At 40.5% G+C, this 27,577-nt stretch overlaps 4 protein-coding genes across 8 annotated transcripts; 2 read left to right on the top strand and 2 right to left on the bottom strand.

The window, feature by feature from the left end:
• The first annotated feature begins 160 nt into the window (after positions 1-160).
• On the top strand, positions 161-2,823 carry becn1 (beclin 1, autophagy related). Its single transcript, XM_077739110.1, has 12 exons — positions 161-355; positions 489-614; positions 680-744; positions 805-863; positions 935-1,025; positions 1,107-1,243; positions 1,312-1,506; positions 1,586-1,732; positions 1,802-1,951; positions 2,027-2,087; positions 2,153-2,295; positions 2,385-2,823. Exons 2-12 carry the CDS (start codon positions 491-493, stop codon positions 2,551-2,553), a joined length of 1,341 nt encoding a protein of 446 aa, XP_077595236.1. The 5' UTR covers positions 161-355; positions 489-490; the 3' UTR covers positions 2,554-2,823.
• A 167-nt stretch (positions 2,824-2,990) lies between these two features.
• LOC144211810 (serine/threonine-protein kinase tousled-like 2) lies at positions 2,991-9,947 on the bottom strand. 4 transcript variants are annotated; one of them, XM_077739277.1, is made up of 21 exons: positions 9,394-9,947; positions 8,314-8,408; positions 8,030-8,095; positions 7,678-7,747; positions 7,473-7,513; positions 7,248-7,343; positions 6,780-6,887; positions 6,614-6,706; positions 6,428-6,538; positions 6,221-6,357; positions 5,995-6,147; positions 5,633-5,699; positions 5,466-5,563; positions 5,309-5,390; positions 5,124-5,215; positions 4,893-4,982; positions 4,632-4,801; positions 4,426-4,564; positions 4,241-4,352; positions 3,876-3,983; positions 2,991-3,810 (listed from the first exon to the last, which is right to left on the bottom strand). In XM_077739277.1, the coding sequence occupies exons 2-21, from the start codon at positions 8,401-8,403 to the stop codon at positions 3,619-3,621; spliced, it is 2,115 nt and encodes a 704-aa protein (XP_077595403.1). In that variant the 5' UTR covers positions 8,404-8,408; positions 9,394-9,947; the 3' UTR covers positions 2,991-3,618. The 4 variants fall into 4 exon arrangements, with proteins under 4 accessions (XP_077595403.1, XP_077595399.1, XP_077595401.1 ...); XM_077739273.1 differs by lacking the exon at positions 9,394-9,947 and adding an exon at positions 9,226-9,364; XM_077739275.1 differs by lacking the exon at positions 9,394-9,947 and adding an exon at positions 9,226-9,364 and having other exon boundaries at positions 7,290-7,343.
• A 254-nt stretch (positions 9,948-10,201) lies between these two features.
• Positions 10,202-19,575, bottom strand: itgb3b (integrin beta 3b). Of its 2 annotated transcripts, none has more exons than XM_077738691.1 (15): positions 19,442-19,575; positions 18,855-18,940; positions 18,575-18,779; positions 18,249-18,501; positions 17,577-17,739; positions 17,337-17,498; positions 17,162-17,257; positions 16,458-16,547; positions 16,084-16,218; positions 14,839-15,271; positions 13,108-13,330; positions 12,924-13,024; positions 12,725-12,844; positions 11,492-11,658; positions 10,202-11,034 (listed from the first exon to the last, which is right to left on the bottom strand). In XM_077738691.1, the coding sequence occupies exons 1-15, from the start codon at positions 19,494-19,496 to the stop codon at positions 10,966-10,968; spliced, it is 2,358 nt and encodes a 785-aa protein (XP_077594817.1). In that variant the 5' UTR covers positions 19,497-19,575; the 3' UTR covers positions 10,202-10,965. The 2 variants fall into 2 exon arrangements, with proteins under 2 accessions (XP_077594817.1, XP_077594818.1); XM_077738692.1 differs by having other exon boundaries at positions 17,337-17,492.
• A 1,661-nt stretch (positions 19,576-21,236) lies between these two features.
• On the top strand, positions 21,237-27,280 carry cpn1 (carboxypeptidase N, polypeptide 1). Its single transcript, XM_077739734.1, has 9 exons — positions 21,237-21,714; positions 23,172-23,368; positions 23,476-23,631; positions 24,557-24,733; positions 24,829-24,940; positions 25,799-25,938; positions 26,313-26,412; positions 26,567-26,685; positions 26,910-27,280. Exons 1-9 carry the CDS (start codon positions 21,480-21,482, stop codon positions 27,018-27,020), a joined length of 1,347 nt encoding a protein of 448 aa, XP_077595860.1. The 5' UTR covers positions 21,237-21,479; the 3' UTR covers positions 27,021-27,280.
• The last annotated feature ends 297 nt before the right edge of the window (positions 27,281-27,577 follow it).

Here is a 27,577-nt window from a genome sequence, read left to right as displayed (position 1 = left end):
AAAACAAGCGTCGTTATTTAAAAAGAAATCGGACATGGGGATATTCAATATGCACAATGTATACTTTCTCCTGATTAAAACATGGGTGTAAATAGTTCACAGGTTGATCCGAAACAACCTTTTGGTTTACCGTCAATACGCAGAAGGCACTATTGAGCTCTCATGTTTGATCACGTGACTTTCTTCACGAAGAAGAAAGAAGTAAACATCAACACGGAAGTGAATAGGAAAAACGACAGTCACCAGAACTATTATAAAGATTATTTCCATTTATTGTTTAGATTGTGTGCCCTCCACACATTTAATGAAGTGATTTCCACATGCGTGTATTATTTGACAGTAGATCGCCTTTAAGGTAACATCATATCTTAACATACTAGCATATCTTTGCCAGCAACAAGCTAACTTTGACGCAGGCTAGTGTGATAAACCCATCTTGAAATACATTGTGATTTCGCACACTTGATTTGATTTTTATGTACTTGAAGTGATGGAGGGCTCTAAGACGAGCACAACAATGCAAGTTAGTTTTGTTTGTCAACGATGCTGCCAGCCCCTCAAACTGGACACATCCTTTAATGTACTGGACCGGGTCACCATCCATGAACTGATTGGTATGTCATCAAATGTCATCCAATTTTGGAATGACTTTCATACTATGTTGCATGTCCTCTTTCAGCTCCATTGGTGACTGTCACACCCAGCAAACAGGCAGATTGTGCTGAAGGAGACTCTACAACAGAGGTAAATATATCAAGTTGCCTGTCTTTATTAAAATCATTAACACTGGGGGGAAATATTCAGGAGACCTTTGTAGAAAACAAGCAAGATGGTGTGTCAAGGAAATACATCCCACCAGCACGGTGAGTGTTAGATGTGATAATATATCATTGGCTGCTATAGATCTATTTGTTAAGGTGGACCATTCCCATAGGATGATGTCCACGGAGAGTGCAAACAGCTTCACGTTGATAGGAGACGCATCTGATGGTGGGACCATGGAAAATTTAAGCCGCAGACTTAAGGTAGCATGGCTTGAAAATATGCAACAGATACAAAACAATGCATAGTACATGTGTTATAAAAAAATGTCATATTTGTGGCAGGTAACGAGTGACCTGTTTGACATCATGTCTGGTCAGACTGATGTGGACCACCCGCTGTGTGAGGAATGTACCGACACTTTGCTGGACCACCTGGATACGCAACTTAATATCACCGAGAATGAATGTCAGAATTACAAGTGAGTCAAATGGAGGATATGCCGTAGAGAGATTTTGACTGAATACATCTTTCACATGGTGTGTTCAGGCAGTGTCTGGAGCTCCTGTCGCAGCTGCCTGTGGAGGACGAGGAGACACTCTTGAGCGAGCTGCAGCATCTGAAGGAGGAGGAAACAGCGTTGGTGCAACAGCTGGAGGCTGTGGAGGAGGAGCGAGCTGGCGTGGCCCAGGAACTGACGCAGAGTCGAGCACAGGCCCAACAACTGGAGACGGAGGAGCTGCAGTGAGTCGCCAAAATTGTTGTGGATCAATTGTAACAATCCAGTTTTCCAAATAGATGATACAATTTTTGTGTGTGTCAGATACCAAAAGGAGTACAGCGAGTTCAAACGCCAACAGCTGGAACTAGACGACGAGCTGAAGAGCGTCGACAACCAGATGCGTTATTGTCAGATTCAGTTGGATCGACTCAAGAAAACCAATGTCTTCAACGCTACTTTTCACATATGGTAGCCACTGTGGTACAGCCAAGTTCCCATTGAGGGTCTAGTAACAGCATATTGTCTTTCAATGTCTAGGCACAGTGGGCAATTTGGCACGATCAACAACTTCCGCTTGGGTCGACTTCCCAGCGTTCCTGTGGAATGGAATGAGATCAATGCGGCCTGGGGTCAGACAGTATTGCTATTACACGCATTGGCTAACAAGATGGGGCTACGTTTCCAGAGGTTTTCAAACTTATAAATGAACCTTAATCTTTAGGCAAATGAGTTACTGAACCAAAACTTGTTTTCTAAACTCAGATACCGCCTTGTGCCATATGGAAACCATTCCTACTTGGAGTCCCTAACAGATAAATCAAAGGTAATGAAGATTGTTTGGATTCCTCCTTCAATTTTACACTGTACTTTCCCTTTTTTTAATCCTAGGAACTTCCGCTGTACTGCTCAGGTGGCCTGAGATTCTTCTGGGACAATAAGTTCGACCACGCAATGGTAGCTTTCCTGGACTGCGTGCAACAATTTAAAGATGAGGTGGAAAAAGGTGACACTGGCTTCTGTCTTCCATACAGGTAAGAATCGTAATGCCTATTGGGGCTACGTCAAAATATAGGGAAAGCTAATTAAAGTAACTATGTACTTGGACATGGTGTGATGTCAGGATGGACGTGGAGAAGGGCAAGATTGAGGACACGGGTGGAAATGGCGGCTCCTACTCTATCAAGACACAGTTCAACTCGGAAGAGCAGTGGACTAAAGCGCTCAAGTTTATGCTCACCAATCTCAAATGGGGGCTCGCTTGGGTCACATCACAGTTCTACAACAGATAAAAGAAAAAAGATACATTGGAACTGTTGGAGAAAGTGTACCTTATGCTTTGGACCGTCACTCTTCCCTTGAGACTTGAATGTGAACTTTCCTGAAACATACACTTGTATCAACAAAGTTGAAAAACCTCTTACAAAAGGTAGTTCCCAGTTTTGAACATAAATTACCAGAACTTCCAATAGAAAAATACTGGATCCAAAAGAAAGGACTTACAAATTGCACTGAAAGCTGATACTATAACTGCGGTTAGATTAATAAAGTAGCAGCCTATTCATAGACTTCTACATGTATAAAGCCAAACATGTATTGTCCATTGTTATTTCTAATCGTCATGTCTTGGATAATCTAGGGTGGTTATAATAAATTAAACTAACACGACACAATCTCCTAACACATACACATTGTATTTCTGTATCAAAAAAATCTCTCCTGAATCAAATTGGGTAACCAAAGATGTCTTTTATTGGTTACATACTATAATTACTTCCATGGATTATTTTTTTTCTTCACAACACTCATTCACTCATAAATTCCCCGCTTCTCAACTCATTTACTGCCGTCGACAGGCCCCCGACATCAATGGCACTGAATCAATCATTCACTCCCAATTGGGATATTTCAAATTCAAATAAGCAACTGACAGTTTCCAGTTAATATAGAAGATAATCACACCTCCCCCCTTTCTATGCTTTGGTCTTCAGTCACTGCAGTGGGAGCCCTTCCATTAAAAGTCTATGCAGGGGGAGTTAATACTTGCAATGCCTGCTGAAAATATATTTCAAGCCATAATTTCAACAAAACTTCCACAGAACAGATGCATGTGTCACTTGTGCAAATTTGTGACATTTTTAGCAGTGCATCCCAACCCTGCCATATGATCTAATTTCACGTCTAGAATTAATATAGGTTCATTTATCTATGTGCCAATGGCGTATAGTGACAGGCACAATTCAAAAGGTTGGGAAACGCCGCTTTAAAAAGCCCCTAAACATGAGTCGTATAGCATTCGTGCATGCATACGCGCAACCTTCATCTTGGACGACATCCGACGTTGGATATGCGGGACTTCAGTTGGAGGCACTGTTCCCGTAGCAGCTGGAAGTGGAGGGGAAAGGCGTGGGGACGGGCGGCGCCCCGGCGTTGCCACCTGCGCCACCGAGGGTCTTGCGGATAGCGGGCATTAGGTAAGGTTCCTGCGATAACTGGAGTACGTCTACGCGGTCTTCCTTGTGGTAAGCTAGGCAGCGACGGATGAATGTCTGGGAAAGGCAAAGTGACGGGATTGTCATGTTGGGAACTGTATGTGGGTGTGGGTGCGTCATACCTTTGCTTCTGGGGTGACAACAGGTTTTGGGGGGAATTGCACCTCGGTAGCTTTGAGTATGGTGTTCTCTTGGAGGATGTCTTGCTGGGATTGGTTGTGACCAAATGGCTGAAGGAAAGGGAAATCTTATTTTACTATGTCATATTATAAAGGGTTAAGATAACTAAAATGTATACTTGCATGAAATAATACAAGCAAATTTATATTTTTTGAAACTGAGATATATCTTGAAGAGGAGAAAATAATGGGTCATTTAGTTTTATCAACTGATACAATATTTAGAGATGTTCAGATTTATTTCAGAAACCAGTTATTCCTATAAAAATACATTCTTGAGATTGGATGACATTCTATTGGTCTCTTACCTTTCGTCCATACAAGCTCTGATAGAAGATGACCCCAAGTGACCAAACGTCAACCTTGTTGGATATTTTCGGAGGCTCCTTACCGACCACAAAGCACTCTGGTGGAAGGTACCTGAAGGTAACACGACATACGTCTTTCAATTTGATCCCAGGGTTTAACTTTGTGCGGCGTCAAAGCACAGTACCAGTAGGTGCCCGCCCCTTGCGAGGTCAGCTCCATGCCGTCCACCGGACTGTAGCTGTCGTCGTCCATGATCTTGGACAGGCCGAAATCAGTGATTTTAATCTCACCGCAAGCGGTGCCATTTACCAACAGGATGTTTCCTGTAATGGTAAAAAAATGATGACTGGCTAGAGCAAAAGTGTGTGATTAATTATGAATTTTTAATACCTGGCTTGAGGTCATAGTGGATGATGGGCGGCCGGATCTGATTGAGGTACTTGAGTGCATTGACGATCTGCATGACGACAGAGCGCCCCTCCTTCTCAGTCATTAGCTTATTTTGCTTCAAGTAGAAGTCCAGGTCATTGCCTTCACAGTACTCCAGCACAGTACAGAACCTGTGCCAATCATTAAAACAAAAAAGAACAAGTTCGAAATGAAATACAATCCCTAGATTTCATTAGATAAAATTGATTAAAAGGGACGTACGAGTCGGTATCTAGCGAGAAGTAGTCGTACAGTTTGACTATCCGAGGGTGATCTAGTTCTTTGTGGATTCTGTACTCTCTACAAGCGTGCCTGAAAAAACAAAAAAATAGCGTCCGTTTTTAAAACAATACTGGTAATCATTAGTTAAACCATTTTATAAGCAGAAAATTACACAGTACTCTTTTTACAGTACAATGTCTTATAGTATAAAGTTCAATTTTGCTCACTCACTTATGGTAATTTTGCTTCTTCTCTTCACGCCAGTTCTTGTTGAGCTGATGAATTTTAACGGCAACATATCTTTGCTCTGTTAAATCTAAAGCCTGGGAGAAGAAAGAGAAGAAAAAAAAAATCACAGAAAAAATTGCATAAGACAAAATCTAATGGAATTTCTTAATATCAAGTGGTGCCCAAACCTTGTAAACTTCACTGAAGCCTCCTCTTCCAAGCAAATGTAAGAGAAGATATCTGTCGTTAAGCGTCGGGTGGTCCTTGAATCTACACCAAAGCCATTTTAATGTTAGGCAGAGTCACAATAAAATAAGATGAGGTGACTCAAAATTCAACACATACTGCGAATTGTCCTCATTATGGATTCTTTTCAGTTCCCTGATGTGCAAGTTCCGGACTCGTTCCAGACGTTCCAGCTCCGTCTGGATCTCTGCTTCTTCCTGCAAGGATGCAATTATTACCAGTCCTGACAGTAATTTAATAAATCATATATACAGGAGGAGAGTTACCTTTTTTAGATGGCCAATGCGGAGTTTGAATATCTCCTCTTGCTCGTGATACTCAGCAAGTGACAGCCTAAAAATTAGAAGAAATGGTGTCCCATTGAAACAATGCATATCATATTTTAACAAGTGCTCCAAATAAGGTACCATATTTTTTACGAATATAAGGCGCACTGCATTATAAGGCGCACCTTCAATGAATGACACATTTTAAGTTTTTTTCCGTATATAAAGCACACTGGATTATAAGCCCCCCCCCCCCCCCCCCCCCCGTCTTTTTGGAGGAAATTTCAGACTTTTAAGTGCGCCTTATAGTCGTGAAAATACGGTTATCCCATAAACAAGAATGATGTAGATGTAACACATACGCTTCATTCTCCTGCCCATTGCTCCTGCTCTTTCGCTTGTTGTGCTCCGTGCTTGGCGGCTGCATTTGAGTCACAGGTGGCGGTTTCCTTTTTCCCAGCAGTTTCCTTTGCCTCTCGATGTCCTCTCGCTGTGAGTTGATACGCTCCTGTTGCCTAAAATTGCCACAAAGTACCAAACTGCTTTAAAAGTACTACAAAAAAGCAACCTAGGCAATTAAGCACTGACTTGATGAGGTTCTGGAAGGCAACTCCGTCGGCCCACTGTTCGGTAAAGGAGGCGCCGTGGCGTACTGTGGTGAAGTGGCCTAGACGTAGACGATCCTGCATGCTTTTGTCGCGGCAAGTTCTCTTCTCGTGTTTCGACTGCCAATGAAAGAGGGGAGAAGGGACATGTTGACCACGTCTAGGTCAAGATGGTATTATGCAGACATACCTTTTCAATGAGGAGCTTTTTGCTCATGGTGACGCACTTGTTGAGTCGTTCTTTGAAGCGTTCCAGCATCTTTTGCTGCTCTTCCACTTGGCGCCGCAGGTCGCAGTTAGCCTGCCACAACGACATATGTCAATTCATCATCATTATCATTTATTTTGTAGCCATGATGGATTATGTTGTTCATACCCTCAGCAGGTCATCAATCCGTCCTTCTTTCTTCTCCAGGTCCGAGTTCTTATTTCTCTCCAGTGCTGTAAGCTTCAGCAATGTCAGCTCAGACTGAAAGCAAAAAACACATTTGTCATGTTCTGAATGCCTTTCATGGCGTTGGATAAAATTGTAGTCTTGACACCTGGGTGACTTTGTGGGCGCAGGAGTGCGAGGGCGCCATCTTGACAGAGCTGCAGGATGATGAGTCGGTGTGGGCGGAGCCTGCGGATGAAGGACTGCTTTGCTGGAACTGGAAAAAATAAAGATGGGGGATATTTGGAGATGAAAAAATAGTCTTTTTTTGGACAGTAGTAACATCAGAACATGGAGGGACAAAAAAAACAATTAACATGCATACATAGTAAACTAAGTAGAAAGAAGACTGAAGAGGAAATGGAAAGATTCTTTGTATTACTGATCAAGTTTTTTTTAAACAGGTCAATTCACATTAGCTTCTGCAGTATTAATTTAGTTCAGTGATTGACAACAACAGATATCCAAGCCATTTAAAATGAAACCAGTTCAAATGGATTGGATGTCTATCATTAAATTAGCATAAAAAAGATCACCACCAACCCTGACAGTCCAATAATGCTAAGGCAACTCTCACCGAAGGGTTAGAAGGCGAGTATTGGGAAGAGCAGCATCGTACCAGCACGGGGATGCCACGGGCCGGACTAGTGCCAGAACCGCTGCTGCCGGCAAACTAGCCAAAAAGTGAGTGCAAGTTTGCAAGTGTGCAAAGAAATGAAGAAAGAAGACACAGCAAGTGTTAAAAGGAGGAAACGTGAGTTCAGAGTTTGAAGGTGAGAGTGAGATTAGTAATTATGCTCACCTCAAAATAATCACTGGTCTTGTGTACTCCTCGTCCCTTTCCTGCAAAAACAAAATAAATGGCAGTCATGGCCAAACTTCAAGGATTTGTTGTTTTTTTTATGTACATGAGTTCATCTTGATAACAAAATAATTGCTCAATAATTATGAAGTACATTGCACACCTTGTTCTTGTGTGTGAGTAGTTTTTTGCATATAACATTTACCTAAACTACTTGTGTCACAAACGTCTCCCTTTCTCTTCCTGCTTCTGTGCTCGACTTTCTTCTCCAATGTCTGAAAGTAAACGTTAGTAAAACATTGTCAACTATGTATCAGGTTTGCCCAGATCAGAAATGTGACAGAAAGTGATGATGTTTTAATGCCATTGATGGCAATGAACTACCATTCCGTTATGAACTATGGTGGTCAATAGTATGGAGTGTATTCCTATTGTGTTACAGGATCTACAGTAATTGGTTATGTAATTCATGAAAGCCTTTGTATAAGTCCCTTTGAGGGGGGGGGGTGTTAATTATGAAAGACAAACCGTCGATTATCTGTGATTTTTAAAGTCACCTCCATTTCCTTGTCGCTGAGGGAACCAACACTGCAAAGAGACTGACTGGATGATTCACTGTTGATCTGAAAAGCAGAACACAAGACATTAGATCCATTAGTCATCTGCTTTTTATACTTGGAACATAACAGATGAGTGCTATTCTACTTGCTGGAGTGATGCTTCTATATGTGGCTTGTCTGTGTACCTTTGTATGTCACAAAAAATACTTATAAAATGCCTTGTTGTGCTGCATACTTAGCTGGAATTTGTACATCATTTAAAAGACTTTGAGTTCACTCACCTTGGCCACGCCCACTCCTGTGAAGCGAGCTTCGAGCAGTTCCTGCCTGCGAGGATCCAAGCTCAAAGCCTGGCTGTGAAGTCCTTCCATCGAGCCTTGTAAAAAGAAATGTTTACATAAGTGCACAATTCCATTCAGTTTCCAAGTCAGCAACTTGCAGAACTTGCCCATCCAGTGCCATCTGACCAAGAGTGTTCCCAATTGTGTAACTTTTTAGACTTTGTGCCAATTATTTGGAATGGCAACTTTGGAAATGCTCAGCCCATTGATTCAAAAGGGGACTAGATCATTAGCATGGGAGTCATCACTCCTACAGTGTCTTTGCAATAGACTTAACAGTAAGCGCCTGACTTAGTTTTTTTTCCATTTAGGGTAAAAGGTGGCACCCATTTAACACAGTCTGATTAATTCTTTGTTCTATTTATTTTTATTTCCACTCTGTAACTGATTATAGGTCACAGTTGGGGAAAAGGCTTTGAAATTATTTTGGTTTTACTTTGTTAGATCACACAAAACAATAGCATTTGGTCAGGGGTGTAGACTTTATAATCAATGGATCTGAAAACTGACTTTCACTGCAAATATGAATACCACGATCAATATATGGATGAATAAAATGCTATGTTTAAACATAGATATCAGCTGATTTACTTGGTATATTGAATAACTAATCAGTAGACAACGATCGAGGCTTAACTATTGATTATTAACCAAATTACCAGAAAGATCTACCCTTACGTGACAGCCCTAGTAAATTCCACTGGATAAACCAAGCAATTAAACACTCTTTAAATGACGCATCTTGTAAAAACATAGTGACAGACAGCGATGACAAGCTGGTTTAGGCAAACGTTAGCCAGTAGCTCTACAGTATACTGGTACAGTAATGCAATTTAGCATGCTAATTATCACCTCCAAAAAACTCAGGGAAAGTGTACGAGGATTGAAGATCACTTGGCAGAAAGTTCAACAATTGATTGTAGACTCTATGAGGATAGTCATCGTCAGGTGACATGTCATATTTTAACCAGATAAACCGCAATTACTCCACGTTAGCATTAGCCATCCAGTTGGACTCACCTGGGGGTGCCTTTAGCTCTTAACTGTCAATCACGGCCCAGAGCTGAGCAGCACAACGGTCTCACTCCGATCGCGGAAAAAAAAAACCGCTAACAAGTCCCACACGCACGTTGCAATGAATAAACCCGACAAGCCATTTGCTATGTTTACTTCCAGTCCTTGGTAGACAGAGGTTAGCCTAGCGAACGCTAGCTGTGATGTGCAGTGTGGCCGGTGGCCGTCGGTGTCATTCGGGCAAGAGGCCGTGATCCTCGGGGTTTCCTCCACGACTCGGTGCCTCGACACGGCTAAGACCTGGCCGGAAGCCGTCTTGACGTCCCTAGGTGCCCCACACTCCCTCCTCCTGCACCTCAATAACCCTGGTCACATCACCGCGTAGTTTTTTTTAGAGATCTGCTCTGTGGTGCTTAAAAGCGATTTTCTTTTCTAAGGAGCGGAGTTGAGGTCATGACCAAGCGCCTAACAATAGGTGACGAGCCCCGTAGAGAAAGAGTCGACGCTGGGATTCCTGAGCAGCTCAATGGTGCCTCTCTCCGGTTAACCACTGCTCACTTCACCGATAAAGAAATAATAACTTGACCTTGGGAAAATACTCATCTTTTAAAATATTACACTCAATAAGTTAAGTTTGTTGCTTTGTTTTAAGATCTTTGACATCCTCATCCCTCCATCATATAACAACCATTAATGTACAGTAAACACAGAGATGGCAGTTTTTTTATTGTGACTTTATTCACTTTTTTAACATTAAAATAAATACATAAATTTGCATGACTCGATTACACAAACAGCTTAAATTAATATCTTTACACGTGCTTTTTAAACTGTTTCTATAGATCAACTTCAAGTAATGACATTGGTATGGGTAAGTGGGGTCACCTGTAATCACCTGTGGCCTTGTGGGTGGGGCTCCAGCACCCCCCGCACCCCTGTGCTGATAAGCAGTACGGAAAATGAATGAATCCTAAACTTTTGTCTGTGGACTGGTATGATCGGAATGTGTGCCTTCATCCTGTTTTTCTTGTGGTCAATTAACACACACCCAAAAAGTGTCGCTGTCCTTCAGCACCTCCTTTGTAATGTGGGCTTCCCATAAATATGCATGGATAATTGCAGCTCAAATTAAAATTGTAATGATGTTCATCATTGTATGGGAAAAACTAGAACAAACTAAATGTAAAAACATCAATGCATAATGAAATTACATTTTCCCCAGAAATGAATGGGTGGAACTCGTATACCCAACAATATTGCAGTTGCATTCTATGTCCAGGAATTGGCAGTAGAGTGTAATGTAAAATTTGTATGTATGTTTGAGTGGGAATTACTATTATACAGTATTTTTTCGGATTTCTCATATAAATCAGGAACTATCCAGTCACAGAAAACAACATTTATTAAAGCCACAGTGTCATTTTGAGACAAATTTCTAATCAAGAGCCTTCTAGTCATTTATACATATTTACAAAATAACAATAATTCTTCATATTAATTGCTTTGTGACAGTAGACACCTGCACATGAGTCTGTACCTTCCCACAGTGGAAGTCAGAGGAAGTTTTTCCAGCCATCGTCAGTCTTTTCCTCTGTATGTGATGTTTGTGAAGGTGGATGTGGCCCCTTTGTAAAGAGGGTTGTGCCCCTATTGGTGAAAAACACATATTTAATACTGTATATTGATTGTCAGGTTAAGTCCCCACCAAAGGTAGGAAAATCTTTAGCTAATGAGTGTGGTTTTCATTTTAACTTTGAAAAAAAAGGAGCATTTTGAAATGAATTGTTGTGGTTGAGCAGGAGCCACACCGAAGCTTATTACCATGAAAAGGCACGCAAGGTTGGTTCATTTAAAGCCAAGCCTTCCGCTAGCTGCCTTTTGTAGTCTTGGAATTAACAGCAGGCCAGGCAAATAATAAAAAGACACCCAGATACAGCATGTGTGTGTGGCCCCATAAGAACCCCTTTTCACCGCTGGCACTTTTTTTGCCTTTGCACTACTGTCGACGGAAATTACAATCACCGCCTCACTGTCAAGCATTATTTCCACTATCTGTGGACGTTGAAGTGTACCCTGCAATTAAATATCTGAATATTTGACTCACCGTGTCCCATTTTGCTCGTGCTCGCTCTTCCTCAAATTTCGCAAACTCCCGCCTGTCATGAATAGTGATCAGCAGCTTCCAGATGAGCAGTGTGGCCAAACCCAGGAATAAGATGGCCCCCGCCACAGAAAGCAGCACCACCAAAACGTCCGGTCCTTCAGGACAGTCTAAAGAAGATATCCAATGATTATTTGTGCTTAAAATTGACACATTGTACAGCGAAAGGCTGAGGAAGAAGATTGATGCTTTTGTTTTGCTTCTCGTCTCCATATTAACACTTATATGTAAAGTACTCTAAAACCCTGAGGCAGAGGCCAGCTTTTACAAGTGGCATCAAAGCTCGGCTTCCTGTACTTTTATTTTTGCTTGTTTCCTGTCTCTTGTTTTACCCCTTTTTCTGCACAAAACATCTTTATTTCAAATCTGATTAAACATTTTATAGTGTTAAAGTAACTCAAACTAGAGCCCTAACTTTCATGTCTGCTTTGCGCTTCATTTTGCTTGCTTAACACTTTTAATGTGGAGTCAGCAGCTCCCACAGAACCTAGTCTGAGATGTTTTACAACCCACTTTGCCTCAGCAGGGGGCAAAAGTCCTCAAGGTAAACGTTGGCGTACTTCCCTGTTTCAAACGTGGAGTGCAAATTAGACGCACGCATTTATTAGAGGCAAACGACCCGAAGACAGACTTTCTCTCTAGGCTATGGGGGCCCATAAAGACTGCCCCTTTCCCGTTATACCACCACCCAAAAAGCAGATGACAAACATGTACAGTAGCCTAGAATGTGGGACGCTTCATCATCTTATTAACAAAACAATTTCTAAATAAGTAAATCATCGACTTGTCTACCCATTAATTTCCTATTTAGCTTTTTCCTCATCAGGGTCTGTACTGGAGCCTCATTTCAACTCGTTGCCATCGACGACAATATATGTCCAAACAAGTTTAACTGATAGGCTGGCATTCATCAGTTGAACTGGATGAAATCTATTTTATATTAAAATGTATTGTCAAAAATGTTAGGGCTAGGCTGTATTATGTTTTATATTCCATATTTTATTATAAATGGTTGCTTTTATAATTTTGGTATATTTATATAAACTATAAAACAATACTTGACTGATTATAGTTCACAAAAAAAAGAAACATATGCCCTAGCTACAAATGTAGCCTATGATATTTCTCCATAGCCATTTCTCCATGAAGCAATTTTTCAATAAATGCAATTATTACCTGCATCCTTGACAACATACAATATGGACTTTCCACTTGCATCTTCATAGTATTGGAAATGCTGCACACAGTCGTTCTCATCCTTGTAGGTGCAGTTGACCGCATTCTTGTCATGAAGAACTAGGGAACACATTTAAATGTCACTTGTTACGCTTACTAATACATTATACTACCTTTTTTTAATGACAAGATGTCTCACCTAATTCCTCCATAAGCTCAATCTCATCCTTACATATGCGAGCGCACGTGTTGTCCTCAAACTGCTTTCCTCTCTTGAAATGTTTACACTCCACACATTCCCTGCCATTAAACCATACACATAAACACACAATTAGTAAATTCCCAAAGTGGATTTACAGAAATTATAGTATATTCTTTAGTACTTTTTCATGGTGCACGCATCAGGACAGGTGGGGCACTTGTCACAGGTGGCCCCATATGCTCCAGGCTGGGTGCACTCACAGGTGCCACACAGGCACTGGCCCCGCCCACTGCACAGCAAGCCCAGGTGTGACATACAGGTGTCAGTTCTTGTGGAGCAGTTGCAGTTTTCTCCCTGCCAATCGGGATCGCACTGGCAGAAGCCGCAGTTGCACTCGCCGTGGCCTGTACAACAAAATTATGAATTAATAACTATTTATTAATCCACTACTTTCAGCCCTCCAAGTTCAAATAAGTTATGACACTTGGGAAATTGTGACAAAGAAGCCACATCATGTCAGTACTCCTCATGGTTTCTATAATAAGTAAAGGCCACAATGGGAATGTTATTTTCCTTTTCATGTTCCACAAGTTTACAAAAACATCCCCCTGTGGTGTCTGGTCAGATTTTATTTCTGTCATCTTTTTCCCATCTGTCTACTAGACAATGGCATGGAAAACATTGAGGCTTCAGTCACCACAATCAAATGATTTGCAATAATCACCACACCACCACAAAGGTATTTGTGAAAATAGTCCTTCAGACATTTAAGGCAGGAACATTTCCACCAAACCTCTGTTCTGCCCCCTTTTTTAAGCCCAAACATGGCTTCATTTTTAGCGCCATTACCCTACTCTGGACCCATGACTAAACACAAAGGTATTTTTATGTTAGTCTGTCTACTGGAGAATACAATGTTCATCTGTAGACCTTGGGGATCAAAGCTAAACATACTATTACAACGTTAAGATGCAAAGTGATATAGAAGGGGAAAGGAGACTTTTATTTTGATGTGTTGTATGTTTTAAATGACTTCAGAATTAAAGTGATAGGGACCATACTTTGTGGCAGACTTGTTTAAACTATTACTTTACAGGAAACAACTAGAGATCCTATTGACACTATTCAATAGTTTTTTTCTATTGGAATACATTGCAAACAAGAACAATGAAATTTAATGATAGCATCTTATAACAAACCATTTATTGTAATGAACATCCATCAAACACCCCCCAAAAAAATCCCCACTTGACTTACTCAAGCATGAGAATGATGTCATAGTTCTCACTGGCTGAAACAGACTCTACTTTTCTTCATTTGCCTTTAAAATTAACGTTTAAAATTTTAGAACTATTTTTTTGGACCAGAAATTGTCATCACACTCCCAAGGCAGCAAGTGTTTATTGTGAATGAAGCCCATGTCTCTAGTTTAGCGGAGAAGTGTTTTTGCTTGTAATTTTTCCCAGATGAGGTCTGTACTAAGTCAGTATATGCGGTAATAATGACTGCCAACTCATACTTTTGAGACGCATGCGTGAGTGGAGTTTCCAAGACAAGGAAATTTTAAAAAACCTGATTTGGTAAGGTAGAATTTAGACTTTTCTTTTTAAGCACCCTCATTATCATCCTTTGGCAGCACAAAAAAACCAAATATAGCTACAATTGTTTAGTATGGCTTTTTTAACAGACATGGGTGGACAGACTATGAGAATCAGGGGCATAAATCACAAAAAAGGATGACTTAAACTAAATTTAGGGTCTTTTCACATTACAGTTATCTATATACTGGGGTCTTAAACTTGGCTGGAAACCTGAGAATATCTAAATGACAGCAATTGGCGGAAACCCAAATCTGAAAACTGAAGGGAATGAAAAATGTACATATGATCATTGTAAAAAAGTACGTACATACCAGAGCAGAGTTCTCCTTTATAGCGAAGGCAATTGAAGTCATCGCACTCGCACAGCTTTCCCCACACTTTACCAAAGTCGTTGCTGTGGCACACACATTGGCCGCAAACGCAATCGCCGCGCCCGCTGCAGACGGCAGACGCGCCGGACACCGTGCATTGGTCCTGCTCGGACGGGCTGTAGTCACCCTCGGCGCACTCGCAGTGCGGGCCCAGCCGTCCCGGGTGGCAGGCACAAATGCCACACTGGAAGGTGCCGTTTCCATGGTGACATTTGGAGCTGTTGGCTTGAGCTTTGTTCTGGCATTTGCAGTCACACTCAATGCTGACCGTGATGGAAAGAGAGTCCTTGAAACCCACTGGTTTGATAATGAAGGTTTTCTTCTTCTTTTGTTTAGGGCAGGCTCGAGCTCGGGCCTCTACGCTGAAAGACACCTGGCAAGGATTGGAAGAAATATAAGGGAGAGTTTTTTATTCCATGGCTACTATTGACAGTGCTTGAAGGTCAATCTATTTCCCATGGGTTGTATATCAAGCCCTGTCAAAGGCACTGAGACAGCCTGATGTTATCAGGAAGTAACATTAGGAAGGGTTCCAGATGCACTTTCGTAATCATTCATTTGGGATTACATCGAAATCTGGTACTGGTCCAAAAGCGGGCAGCGACGGCGTGTGGGGGGACGACCATATAAGGAGAAATTGAGGCTAAGAGAAAGAGATGTGTGCAGGCCAACAAATGTCATATGAGGTGTTTGGGGAAGGAGAAGAAGCCAAATTTAAATAGGGGGGAAAACAGGAAGAAACAAAGAACACATTTTAAAACAAAGGAACTAACTGACATTGGAAGTTTTATACTAGTATTTTAAAATACCAGAGATTGGAAACTCAATCTCAGCTGTGTAATCATCATCCAGATTTTTTTATATAGATGACTATATATTCTCAAATTGTCATTTTACGGTGGCTTACATATCATGTGCTTTTTTTCCCCTAAAAATAACGACAAATTCTGATCAACTCTGAGCCATTCCTCCACTGGATTTTACTCTTCGATATAGGGGATGAGCAATACACATTGAAAATGGTAAACATACTTGCTAGAGCACTATAATATATTGACTATGGAATGATTGTGAAGACAGCCAACATGTCTGTGGTCTGGAATACTATTAGACTGCAGAGAATTCCATATATGTCAACAGATGTTAGATGGATACAGTTGTGTTTTAATAATGCCTTGAACTCACTGTGTCTCCTATCTTGAGTCCAGAGCAGGATTTGAGGCCCGGGATGACTTCTCCATTCAAACACGTGGCATTAAAGGAGAGGGACAGTTCCTCCGGGACGTCCAGGAGCTCCAGCTCTACTTTGGAACGGATTTTCTGAAGCACATATACAGCAAATTCTTTAACAGGGAATGTACAAAAGACCCCCCTAAAAGTCACCGCAGACTCTGACATACACAATGTTATGATGTTCTATCAAAGAATTTGACTAGATGTCTCTATGAATCATTACATTGCTTAGTCCAGTACAATTCGACAAAGTATTGCAATCCTCCAGCCACAAATGTGTTTCCTGTGCGAAATATGTCTTTCCTGTGCGAACAAGTAACACTTACAGCATAAGCCTTTAAAATGAGTTGAATAACATTGCCAGAGTCGTTGGACAGTGTTCCCACCGTGGTGCCGGGAATCAGCTCGCTGTAGTTCTACAAAAAATAACAAGGGAGGACAAACAGATTGTGCATAAGTATGCAAGAATCTAATGACTTTAAGTACAACAAAAATGGAATTTCCAGTCCAAAATGGATTGAATGTCTTATTGCTGTCAATGGTGCTGAAATTCAGGCATTCACTGCATATGTACCATATTATTTTGCAGAATGCTATACTCTAAAGTCCTTTCACTTTGTCTTTAACTCAAACTTGCTGAGTCAGAACACTTTGAACGGGTGATAAATTTGATAATTTCCATCCCTCGTGCGGCGTTCAAAAAATGTCTTTTTGAAGCCAATGAGGTTTGGAAGAACGCGCTTCATGTTCAGGATTAAGTAATAACAGACCGGTCAGAGCAGGGATTCTTTTCACTTTGCATATGTGTCAAGGACTACTACACTTCTTGATTTTAGAACATTTAGTAATACAATTTGAGAACAATAATACTGATAAACATTTTTGTGAAGAAATAAAAGCAAAACAACTGGACGATTTGAGCCATTTGTGACTTAACTGGTTTTCCATCCATAAATTTGCCTATAATTGCTTAATATTTCACAACCACAAAAAGTTTGGCGCGTTCACATTGTAGTCATAAAGTGCTGACCTGGTACAGGGAAACCACAGGGTTGGTGACAGCAAAAATAAGGTTAATGTTGTTCTCTGACATCTTCTCCGTGATGAGAGCAAGGGATGGGTAATCCTGGTGAAACGAAAAAATGGGAATATTAGCCTTATTTAGCACCGTTCATCCATTTTTTTTAAACACGATGCTCGCTAACCATGATGGTAGACTTGCTGTACATATTGGCTGAGTTGAGGTGACAACGTCCATCATTGGGTTGCACGAGTCCAGCAAGACGACCGTCTAAAGCCATGTGGGTCTTGGCATCAGAGGTAAAAATCAGGAGGTGGGATGCCCCAGGACGCCAGCCAATCTGCTCCTAGTAGAAGACATTTTATGAGAATGTGGGAGTCAAACAGGTAGGATAAGAAAATAAAATGGAGAGTGATCTAGCCACCTTACAAACAGCCGCCTGGAGGATAGCATCAAAGCCCCCTTCAGGAGCGTCCCGGTTCCTGGATACCATCTGCTTTCTGACTTCCTCTGTGAAGCGGCTGACTTTATCTGTCAGCGACAGAACGTGCTTGTAGCCAAACTGGGGTCGGCAGGTGGTGTTTATGCTGTCCGTCAAATAAGAATTCCACTGAAGCGCCAAATGAAAATGTGACAAATAGTATACAAAGTGAAGCCTATTTGTGATTTGGTATTGGCTGAGAGACCATCCTGAAGATAAAAATTCACCCCAAGCTCACATCTAGTGCGTTGACACTCCTTTAAAGTGGCATAAAATGGTTAAAAAATAAAATTACTGCCCTAATTTGACATTTATACATGAATTTCTAACTGTTTTTTTTACCATTTGATAGATTTTAAGTGCTGCACTTGCTCGTAACTAAAGATTGGAAACTCATTTTGGGTTTGACATCTCCTTTTTGGACATTTTTTTGTGAGCAAGGCCAATACTAATAAAGATCTAATGTTATTATTAAGCCATTTCTGCCATTCTGTGCAAAATGTAGTTTTAAAGTCAGTTAATATAGTATTTCACAGCAATTTTAAACTTTTATGTAAGCCCTAAGTGTGTCCTTAATAACATAAATCAGTAAACATAAATATTTACTCCCTGTACCTGTAACAAGGGTTCTTGACAGCCTCCTTGGGAGAGATGTACATGTAAGGGGAAATTGGTTTATCCACAAAGGCTCCAAAACCCATGCGCAGGTTGCTGGTGGTGCGGTTCATAGCCTCGGCCAGGCCTTTTCCCAGTGTCCTTAAGCGGTATAAATCGTCATTCATGGAGTAGGAAAGGTCCATCAGGTAGTAGAGGTCCACCGGGTAGTCTTCCACCTGGCGCACTTTTACTGTAAATCGCTTGGCATCATCTTGGAAAATGGAAACAAATGCATATCACTAATGCAACAAAGCTCATAAACCAAAACAACCCTGATATCTCACCAGGCCTGAGAGTAATGTGGAGTTTCTGGGGTTTGATCTGAGTCACATCCTGCGTGGCCCCCGCTGCCTTTTTAGTAAGGGGTCGGTCTTCTATCACCTGCATTCGGCTATTTGGGGACTCCACGGCCGAAGGAGCGCACCCCGAGGCCAGCAAGTTGGCTTTCCGGTCACAGCGGGACGAGCTAGCCTCACCGTGACCAAATTCCTAGCAGATCAGTCAAAGTTTATCAGCATTTACAATTCCAATCAGACTATTATAACTGTATTTGAAGCCACCCACCGCTTGGACGCACCATGCGCAGCTGGGGTGCACGGCCAGGCACTGCTTACATGTGCCTGCACCCCTAGAGGTACAGACATTTGATCCTAAAATATCATGAAGATATGACAAACCCAATTATTCTATTATTATTCAAAAAAGGGCAGATATTATAGACACTTTTTTTAATAATGCCTTGATTGATCGTTACACAGGAACATAATTTCTTTGCAATGGGCTTTTAAATATTTATGTAATAAAGTGATAAGGTTGTACAGTATGAATATGTCAATTTTAAATGCAAGTTTGCATCCTTTTTTAATTAGAATTTTGATACACTTTTTATAGTATTGCAATACTAATATCCATCTATCCATTATACTATACCACTTTTACATATTCATAATACACCAAGAGTTACCATCACTATATAGGCAAACAAATATACAATAATTACTAGTAAATACTCTAGGAAACCACAAATGAAGCAATGCCAATTCATAATGTTTTAGAATAGTAACTAGTTTCTCTTGCACAAGAGCCAGCATAAGCTGTTTTTCTTATAAAAGTCAAAACCAATCAAAAATCAAAACCAAACTGCAGCCTACCATATGTTTCTTTTATTCCCAATAAGATCCAAAAGCAAATCCAAACCGCGTCCATCCTTCTGCCTGCATGCGTGCACCCTGCCAATACTCATCCGAGTGCCCCCCAAAAAACATCAACTTGTCCTCCTCTCAGGTTTTGTAGTCCAAATGGCTTAAAGCCTCCCCTAACTCTCACTATGAAGTATATTGGGGGTGGGCATTGAATTCCCCTTGAAAGACTGTTAGGGTTGTTGAAGAGGACACTGCCCTTTACTGGATGTTAAGAGCAATCACAACCAGTTAAAACTGCAACAATTTACTGTTGTTGTAGTCTAATCTTCCAACCACTAGATGTCACAAGTGAAGAACTAAAGACTTTTTGTTTTACATTGTACTACATTGATCCTGTTATATATACATACTACATTGCTTTAAAAAAAATAACTATTAGTGCTGTTGAGAATGAAAAACGTGCAATTTTTTGTTTTCTTTCTGCCATGAATTAAAATGAGTATCGCTTGAAGATGTCCAATTCATTAGAACAGGGAGAGTGGCAGCAAATCGGCCTTTCTTCAAACCTATTGGTGTCAATGGCATAATGTATGCACATTTATTTTATATGTTACAGGTGGGTTTGGAGCTTTTTCTAATTTTATTTTCTGTGGCAACGTATACTACTTATGGGAGTATTTTGAAATATTTGCTGATTATTCTGATGAAATACAAGATAGAAATTGCCTGGTCCAACTGACCTCAGGTCAACACTCAAGGAGAGATTCATTTATCAGTACATTTCTGTTTTGACTTGAGCTAAAATATTTGAGTGGGAAAGCATTAGTGAGGATTTATCTGAACTCGTGGTATGTTTCAGGGTTGCTTTTGGAACTGGGAACTGTATGAAGCCTAACGCCAAGCCAGACAACAGCCTTATGTATACGTAGAGTTTGTAAACATTGATATAATTTAGGCAGGTTTAGCTAAATTGAAACGATAACTTATGTATATATAGTAGGTATGTGTATTTCACTTCTTACGACTTTGGTGGAAAATATTTCTGGTAAAAGTCCTTTGGAACAAATTTTCCAAATTATTCTTTGTAAAATGAGACTCCTCATACAAGTGGAACATTTTCATCTGTTTATTTTCATGTCAAAAGACAACTTCTTACTACATTCTTTCTATTTTGGCACTGAAAGTCTTCTTCCCTTTGCTGTATTTATGTCTGTTGACCTTGCCATTGCTCAATCAATTGTCCTTGTAGAAAACCATTGCCAGGTTGCACATTTCCTTCCATCTCTCTCGCATTTTAAACTTCCACAAACAGTTCCCGGTGAGGAAAGATTTCCCCTTCTTCCCTCCTCCTCCTCTTCAAGCAGGTTTGATGGACAGCATTGCTTGAACACTGTGTCCACTGTGTGTGTGTTTTGAGGCTGAGGGGGTGCAGTCTTGGCATGATTGCACGTCTTTCAGGACTTTAACTGCCACATTCAGTCTACTTAAAAGACATGCATGGCTCGTTTTTTGAGTGCATTTGCAAGAAACTTGACAAAAAAAATTGCTCCAGAACTCCGATTAACACTCACGTACGCATGCCACACAAAAAGAAGCCGTGTATTGACTTCTGAGTTAATGAATGGATGACTAGAAGCCGGGGAGGGAGCAGCGCCTTGGAAACAAGCCTCTTTTTCCCAGGAAGGGAGCAAAGGGGGACAAAAGAGAGGGGAGGGGGACCCCAAATGAAAATTGCATGTTTGCCGAGACCCCAACAAGTGCGGAGGGGGAAGCGGAAGGTGGGCCTTGAAGAATTCCATGTAACGTTAGGGCTAGTAACATGTACTTGACAAGGAACCACGGGGAAAACGGGAGAAGCAGCTGTTGGAGGAGGAGAGTGAGACAAAGGAGCAAGTGGGGGCCGTCCTTACTTGTTCTTCTCGGCGTGGGTGGGGGCACGGCGAAGGATTAAAGAGGAGCCCCAGTCATTTTATGTTGACTGTGTGCATGCGTTAGAGGCAACCAAAAAAAAAAGAGCAGCCTTCCTTCGCTTTACACTCCAGCCATCATGCACTGTAAGGGGGGGGCTTTTCTGCTTCCCTGGATCCCCGCGCTTCTGGCGGGGTTCCTGGCGGCCGGCTCGGAGTTCAGCCATCACCGTTACGAGGACATGGTGAGAGCTTTGTTTGCCGTCCACAACCAGTGTCCCTATATCACGCGCATCTACAGCGTGGGCCGCAGCGTAGAGGCGCGACACCTCTACGTGCTGGAGTTCAGCGACAACCCGGGCATCCACGAGGCGTGTGAGTAACACCACGCACCGTTGCGGGAACGGTGGATGTGTGGCTTTAAGGCAAATGGGGTGACCAAATTGAGTCAAGGGCCAAAATGGGTCACCTTGTATTTTTTCATAGTGTTGACAATTGGCAAGTTAAATTATTTCAGTTACTGTTTGTTGTATTATTGGATTTTTTTTAATGATTTTGGAAATTATGACTATTTCCCACATGAAATTAACATTCTTTATTACTTTGGTGTTGTTTTTTACTACAACAAACAGTTTTATAAGGAGTGGATATGATAAGTCTATACATCTCTGAGGATCTTTATATTAAATAATTATATAAAAGTTAAAAAGCAGCACCTGATTTTACTACCAAACTAGAAGAGCAGAACTTTAATTTTGGAAGCATTTTAAATAGTTTCAAAAGTATGCAGACTCCCATTTAACTTAATTTTAGTGCACTTCATTATTTCCAAAGTAGTGTATTTAGATTATTTTTTACTGCATTCAAAATGCTTATTTTTTTAATGCATTTTATATATACACTATAGATCCTGAAATTCTGACATTTTAATGATTCAAAATGACAAATCTTTTTAATTCATCGGACATTCTACTGCAACAGCTGCAAAGCTAAAGGCATTTTAACTGGTGACAAGTGTGACTCACATTTAACTTTGACTGAGGTAAGTTGTAAAGGTCATAGGTCACTTAAATTGGGATATTTCAAATGATTTATCATTATCTCGTTTTGTTTACATCATAAACATACAAAACTTGAACAGGGTCAAGTACATATGTCAATGTTGTCATGGCAAAACATGATATGTTTTAGTATAACTGACTAGAAAAACACATGGATATTTTAACTTGCATGCCACTGTCCTTTATTTTAGTAAAAGACAGGGGAGTACATTGGTTTTTCCTGGTAAAAAGACAAAAAAAGAATAGAAGAATGTTGGATTTGGCTACCAGCAAGTTGTTTACGGGCCACATGTGACACTCCTGAAACCAAATCGGCACATTTAAGGCGGAAAAAAAAAGAAAGTGAAAAACATCTGTGTTCCATTTCAAGTCACTTTTGAGTTATTTAAGGTACTTTCTCTTATAAAAATTAAACCACCAAGTTTATTTTGGTCAGTACTGAGGGAAATACTAACACCATTTACTTTGGCCAGCCTATCCGCAAGTCTATTTTTTCAGAGGCTTATCTTGCATTTGACTGCATTGCCTTCCTTTAGTATAATAGAAGGATGTGTGCTTGTCCTATTGCAAGGTGGCCACATGGGGTGTGGGGTGGGTTGGGGGTGCAGGACCTGTGCAAGGGAGTAACCTGTGCAGGCTTGTTAGGCTCAATGTACTTGAACTCTTTGATTTAGGCGTGGGTATTGTAGATTTTCCATAATCAATGTTATTTTCCATATGTATTTACTTCTGGAAACTGTGTGGTCAATTGTGATGTTTTTTTTTCTATAGTGGAACCCGAGTTCAAGTATGTGGGCAACATGCATGGCAATGAGGTGCTGGGCCGTGAGCTACTCATCAAGTTTTCCCAGTTTCTGTGTGAGGAATTCCAAGCTGGAAACCAACGGATAATGAGGCTGATCTATGATACGCGCATCCACATCATGCCGTCAATGAACCCTGATGGCTATGAGGTTGCGGCCAGACAGGTAAGCTAAGTTTATTATGTTATGTCCCATTATTTTGCATATATCTAGGCAAAAAGGCCATAGTTAATCAAATCTATTCATCTCCAATGACCTTTTTGTCTCAATAGGGACCAGAGTTCAATGGCTACCTAGTCGGTCGAGGCAACGTGCGGGAAATCGACCTGAATCGGAACTTCCCGGATCTGAACGCCCTCATGTATTACTACGAGAGAACTAACGGACGGAACCACCATCTGCCGCTACCCGACAACTGGGAACAACAGGTCAAACACACACACAGGAAGACCGACTCAAGTCATGGGTGGGCATTGTATTGAATTATCAAAAAGGTTAACACACCCTTTGTTCAGACATTCAACCCCGGGGAAGAAAACTTGAGATATTATGATTGTACCAGCCCATTTTAAAAATGACCTTTGCTCATAAAAATTCTTTGCTATTTGCCCTGTTATAAACGGAAGCTCGCAGAGGGTCACGTGGCTCCCCGTTGTTTTAACCAAAATGAAACACCCATCGTGGTACAGCTGCCCTTGTGTCCATATGTAGGCCTTCACAGTAGTGACGAATTTAGCTTCCAAGCTAAACAAAGTTCCACCCATAATAAATAGCTGCCAGATTGCTACCGCCAGCTTCAAGGCTGCCGTAGACCTGAGCTTTGTCAAATCGGACACTGGTGTTTATTGCTGGCATACCTCACACCAGTAGGGATATTACTACTCGTTTGATAGATGGTGGGAAGTGTGAAAGCATAGAAAATAGTTGGTTGTACCAGTGGATTTTTTTATAAGATTAACTATAGGGCACTCATTTAAATATTATGATGGAAATTTCTTTTTAGCTTTATTTAGTGCCGCAAATTGGAATTGGCCCTAAAAGTATCCCCCATCATCATCAGTAAGTACCCCAAAGTTATCAGGAATTGACCTGGAAATTATCTATAAATAAACAAGTGACATGGAATTAAAAAAAAAAAATCAACAACCTGTGTAAATGCTCCAAAATGGCCTGTAGGTGTTTGTAGTTTCTCAATATCATGCATTTTTGTCATTAAAATGGCATTACTTTAGAAATCTATTACATATAATAGATAAATAATAATAGAAATATATATGTCATTAGAATCATTCATAATATTAAAGTTAAGTTTGTCAAATAAGTTAAAAAATAATCACTTAATCCAATCCTCAGGTGGAACCAGAGACCCTTGCAGTCATAAAATGGATGCAAAGCCACAACTTTGTTCTCTCCGCCAACCTCCACGGCGGAGCCGTGGTGGCCAACTACCCCTTCGACAAATCGCGGGACGCCCGAATTCGAGGGAGGACCACCTATGCCGCTACTGCAGACGACAAAATCTTCCGGAATGTAAGCACAACACTCAACTGTGGCCCTTCAAAAACATATACCATTGTCAAAATCCCAATGAGCCAAAATGCATGTGTGTTTGTGTGCAATGTCAGTTGGCGAAGGCTTACTCGTACGCACACAGCTGGATGCACAAGGGCTGGAATTGTGGTGACTATTTTGACGAGGGCATCACCAATGGGGCCAGCTGGTACTCGCTGTCTAAAGGTAAAAAATAATCCAAGTTAATATTTGATTAACCAAGGCAGCAAAAGACAATCAATGCATTTACATTGGGTGGAACCTCAATGATATTTGGAATGGATGCCTATCAGCGTTAGTGGCAGCCAATAAGTTAAAAAATTGAGAAAAGGTAGCACTCTAAGTACTAAAAAGTCTGCAAATACATTTTTCTGTCATTCCATAAAGTAGAAATGATCAAGTAATACGTATTCTGCCAAGTAACAATCTAATAAAATGTAACATGTCCAAAGAGACAAACTTTAACATTCTTGAACTTCAATTTCGGTTATAAATAATAACCATATGCAAAAATAACTGCACTTTACAAGGTATGCAGCCTTCCTTCCAATTTATTCACTCCTTAAAATCTATTCAAATGGATTCACTTTTCCATCCAAAGTAGAAATACTGAACATTTCCAAGGTTCAGTCAATTAAATTGACTTTTTGAACAAACTTCAACATTGCCAGTAAACCTAATGCCCTCATCCTTGTTGGCTGAGTTCTTTTCTGTGAAACTGGTAGAACATTTACAGCTTTAAACGTGCACAAAAATGCCTGCAGGCCTCCACATTCATCAAATCAGTGACGCGTGTATTAAACTCAACTTATTCATGAGTGCAAAAAACACCAAATACCAACTTTGTTTGCTGTCATTCCTTGTCTGGAATGTGACGTTATGGAGTTCATATTTATTAGGAGTTATGTTTTTTTGAATATCTCAATTCTAGGCCACTTGTACATTTTACTTATAGTTTTACAATAGATGTAGTTTTCCCAAACTGAATGAGAAAACGTTGCCATGTTAAAATGTTTCAAGCCGTTGAGTCGTTTTGTGTTGCAGGCATGCAAGACTTCAATTACTTACACACCAACTGTTTTGAAATCACACTTGAACTAAGCTGCGACAAGTTTCCACCTGAATCTTCTCTGCCCCGAGAATGGCTTGGAAACCGAGAGGCACTGGTTTCATTTGTGGAAGAGGTTTGTTTCTTGTATTTTAGGCCAACAGAATGTAATCTCACCCTCTTTGCAGTTCTAAAATTTCTGATACAGCTCTTAACTTTTAGCATTGTGCCAATGAGAAGGAGTAAAAGGGCATGGACCACTTTAGAAAAGTATACAGTACAACACTATAAAGTTTCAAAAGCCATGATGGAAGGGTCAGACCAGCTCCTTTTGTACTATTTATACACACTATACTGAACAAAAATACAGCATTTGTTTACAAAATTAAAGAGAGTTAAATTAAAGACTGTTCTACGACCCTTAGAGTGCTGATTTAGGCAATGTTTTATGGTAGATGGAGTGCCAGTTAAAAGAAAAATATACTAAACTGCAGGTATTTTCCATTACAGGTGCATCATGGGATAAAAGGCATGGTGTTGGATGATAACAACAATCCTATCAAGAATGCTGAAATCTCAGTGTCAGGGGTCAACCATGATGTGACCAGTGGTGAGTGGTCTAAAAATAGTATTTACTACAACTGCATGAAATAGCCATTGACGGCGACATACATCCACTTTAGACCTTTTAGTACAAATGGATTGGATGTCTATGGCAGTCAATGGCTAGCAATGAGTTAAAAGTTTGTTTATGGTCTCCCTAGGGGTTCACGGTGACTATTTCCGACTCTTGTTGCCTGGCACGTACACGGTGACGGCCTCGGCCCCTGGTTACACTCTCTCCTCCAGCACTGTTACAGTGGGACCAGCTGAAGCCACACTGGTATGTATGTTTTTCCTGTTTTCATGTTTTACAAGTCTAGTAGAGGTATATGGTCTCCCTCTGGTGGTACGCTAGTAATCTCAAAATTTTACTTCGGTTCATAACATGCGTGAAGTACAGTTCAGTTGTATTTAACTTTGAAGTATATAAATCTGAATTTTTGTGTATTTTAATGTTTGCAAAGTTTGTTCAATGTACTGACAAATTTTTTTTACTCCATGCAGCATAATTTTTACTTGAAAAAAGCACCAAAACAAAATGTGAAAACGAAGCAGCACCACGGAAGGAGGAACCTATCGTTTCCCAAGTCCACCATAAAACTGGGCCCAAGATGAAGCTACAATTTTATGAAGCACTCACACAGAAAAAAATGCTGTATAATACAAACGAAAATAGAAATTAAGGAATATATCATGTGACATTTGTAGCCCTATGATTGTTTATTGTTTGTTAATATGCGTCTTTATTAAATAATTATTCCAAGAATGCTGTATTTATATAACAGTATTGATTCACATGCAGATGGCTTTCCTTTATCTGGGATTTTTGTGTTTTTTGTTGGATTTAAAAATAAAATAATTTGTTTACTCCTCCTGTCATGACAATTTTTTGCTGCCAAATGTCCCAGATTAAATAGACTGTATAATGGCAGGCAATGAGTAAATTTATCTTTTGAATACTGAAGTACTTTCCAAAAATGCATCCATGATCTAGTTTTTCCAAGAGATGGCAGCACAGGACAGGATGTTGCAAGGCCTGTAACCTTTGCTCAGGATGCATAGTACTACTATATTCCATAAAACAAGTGCAAATGTCAACTACTATCACCCCTACTGAAAAATACCCATAAGAAAGTCTCATGTAAAGCCATCCTCTAACCTTTTCCGCCAAA

Source organism: Stigmatopora nigra, chromosome 18 (assembly GCF_051989575.1).
Source record: "Stigmatopora nigra isolate UIUO_SnigA chromosome 18, RoL_Snig_1.1, whole genome shotgun sequence".
NCBI classification, from domain to species: Eukaryota; Metazoa; Chordata; class Actinopteri; order Syngnathiformes; family Syngnathidae; genus Stigmatopora; species Stigmatopora nigra.
This window is presented reverse-complemented; position numbering and strand designations above follow the sequence as displayed.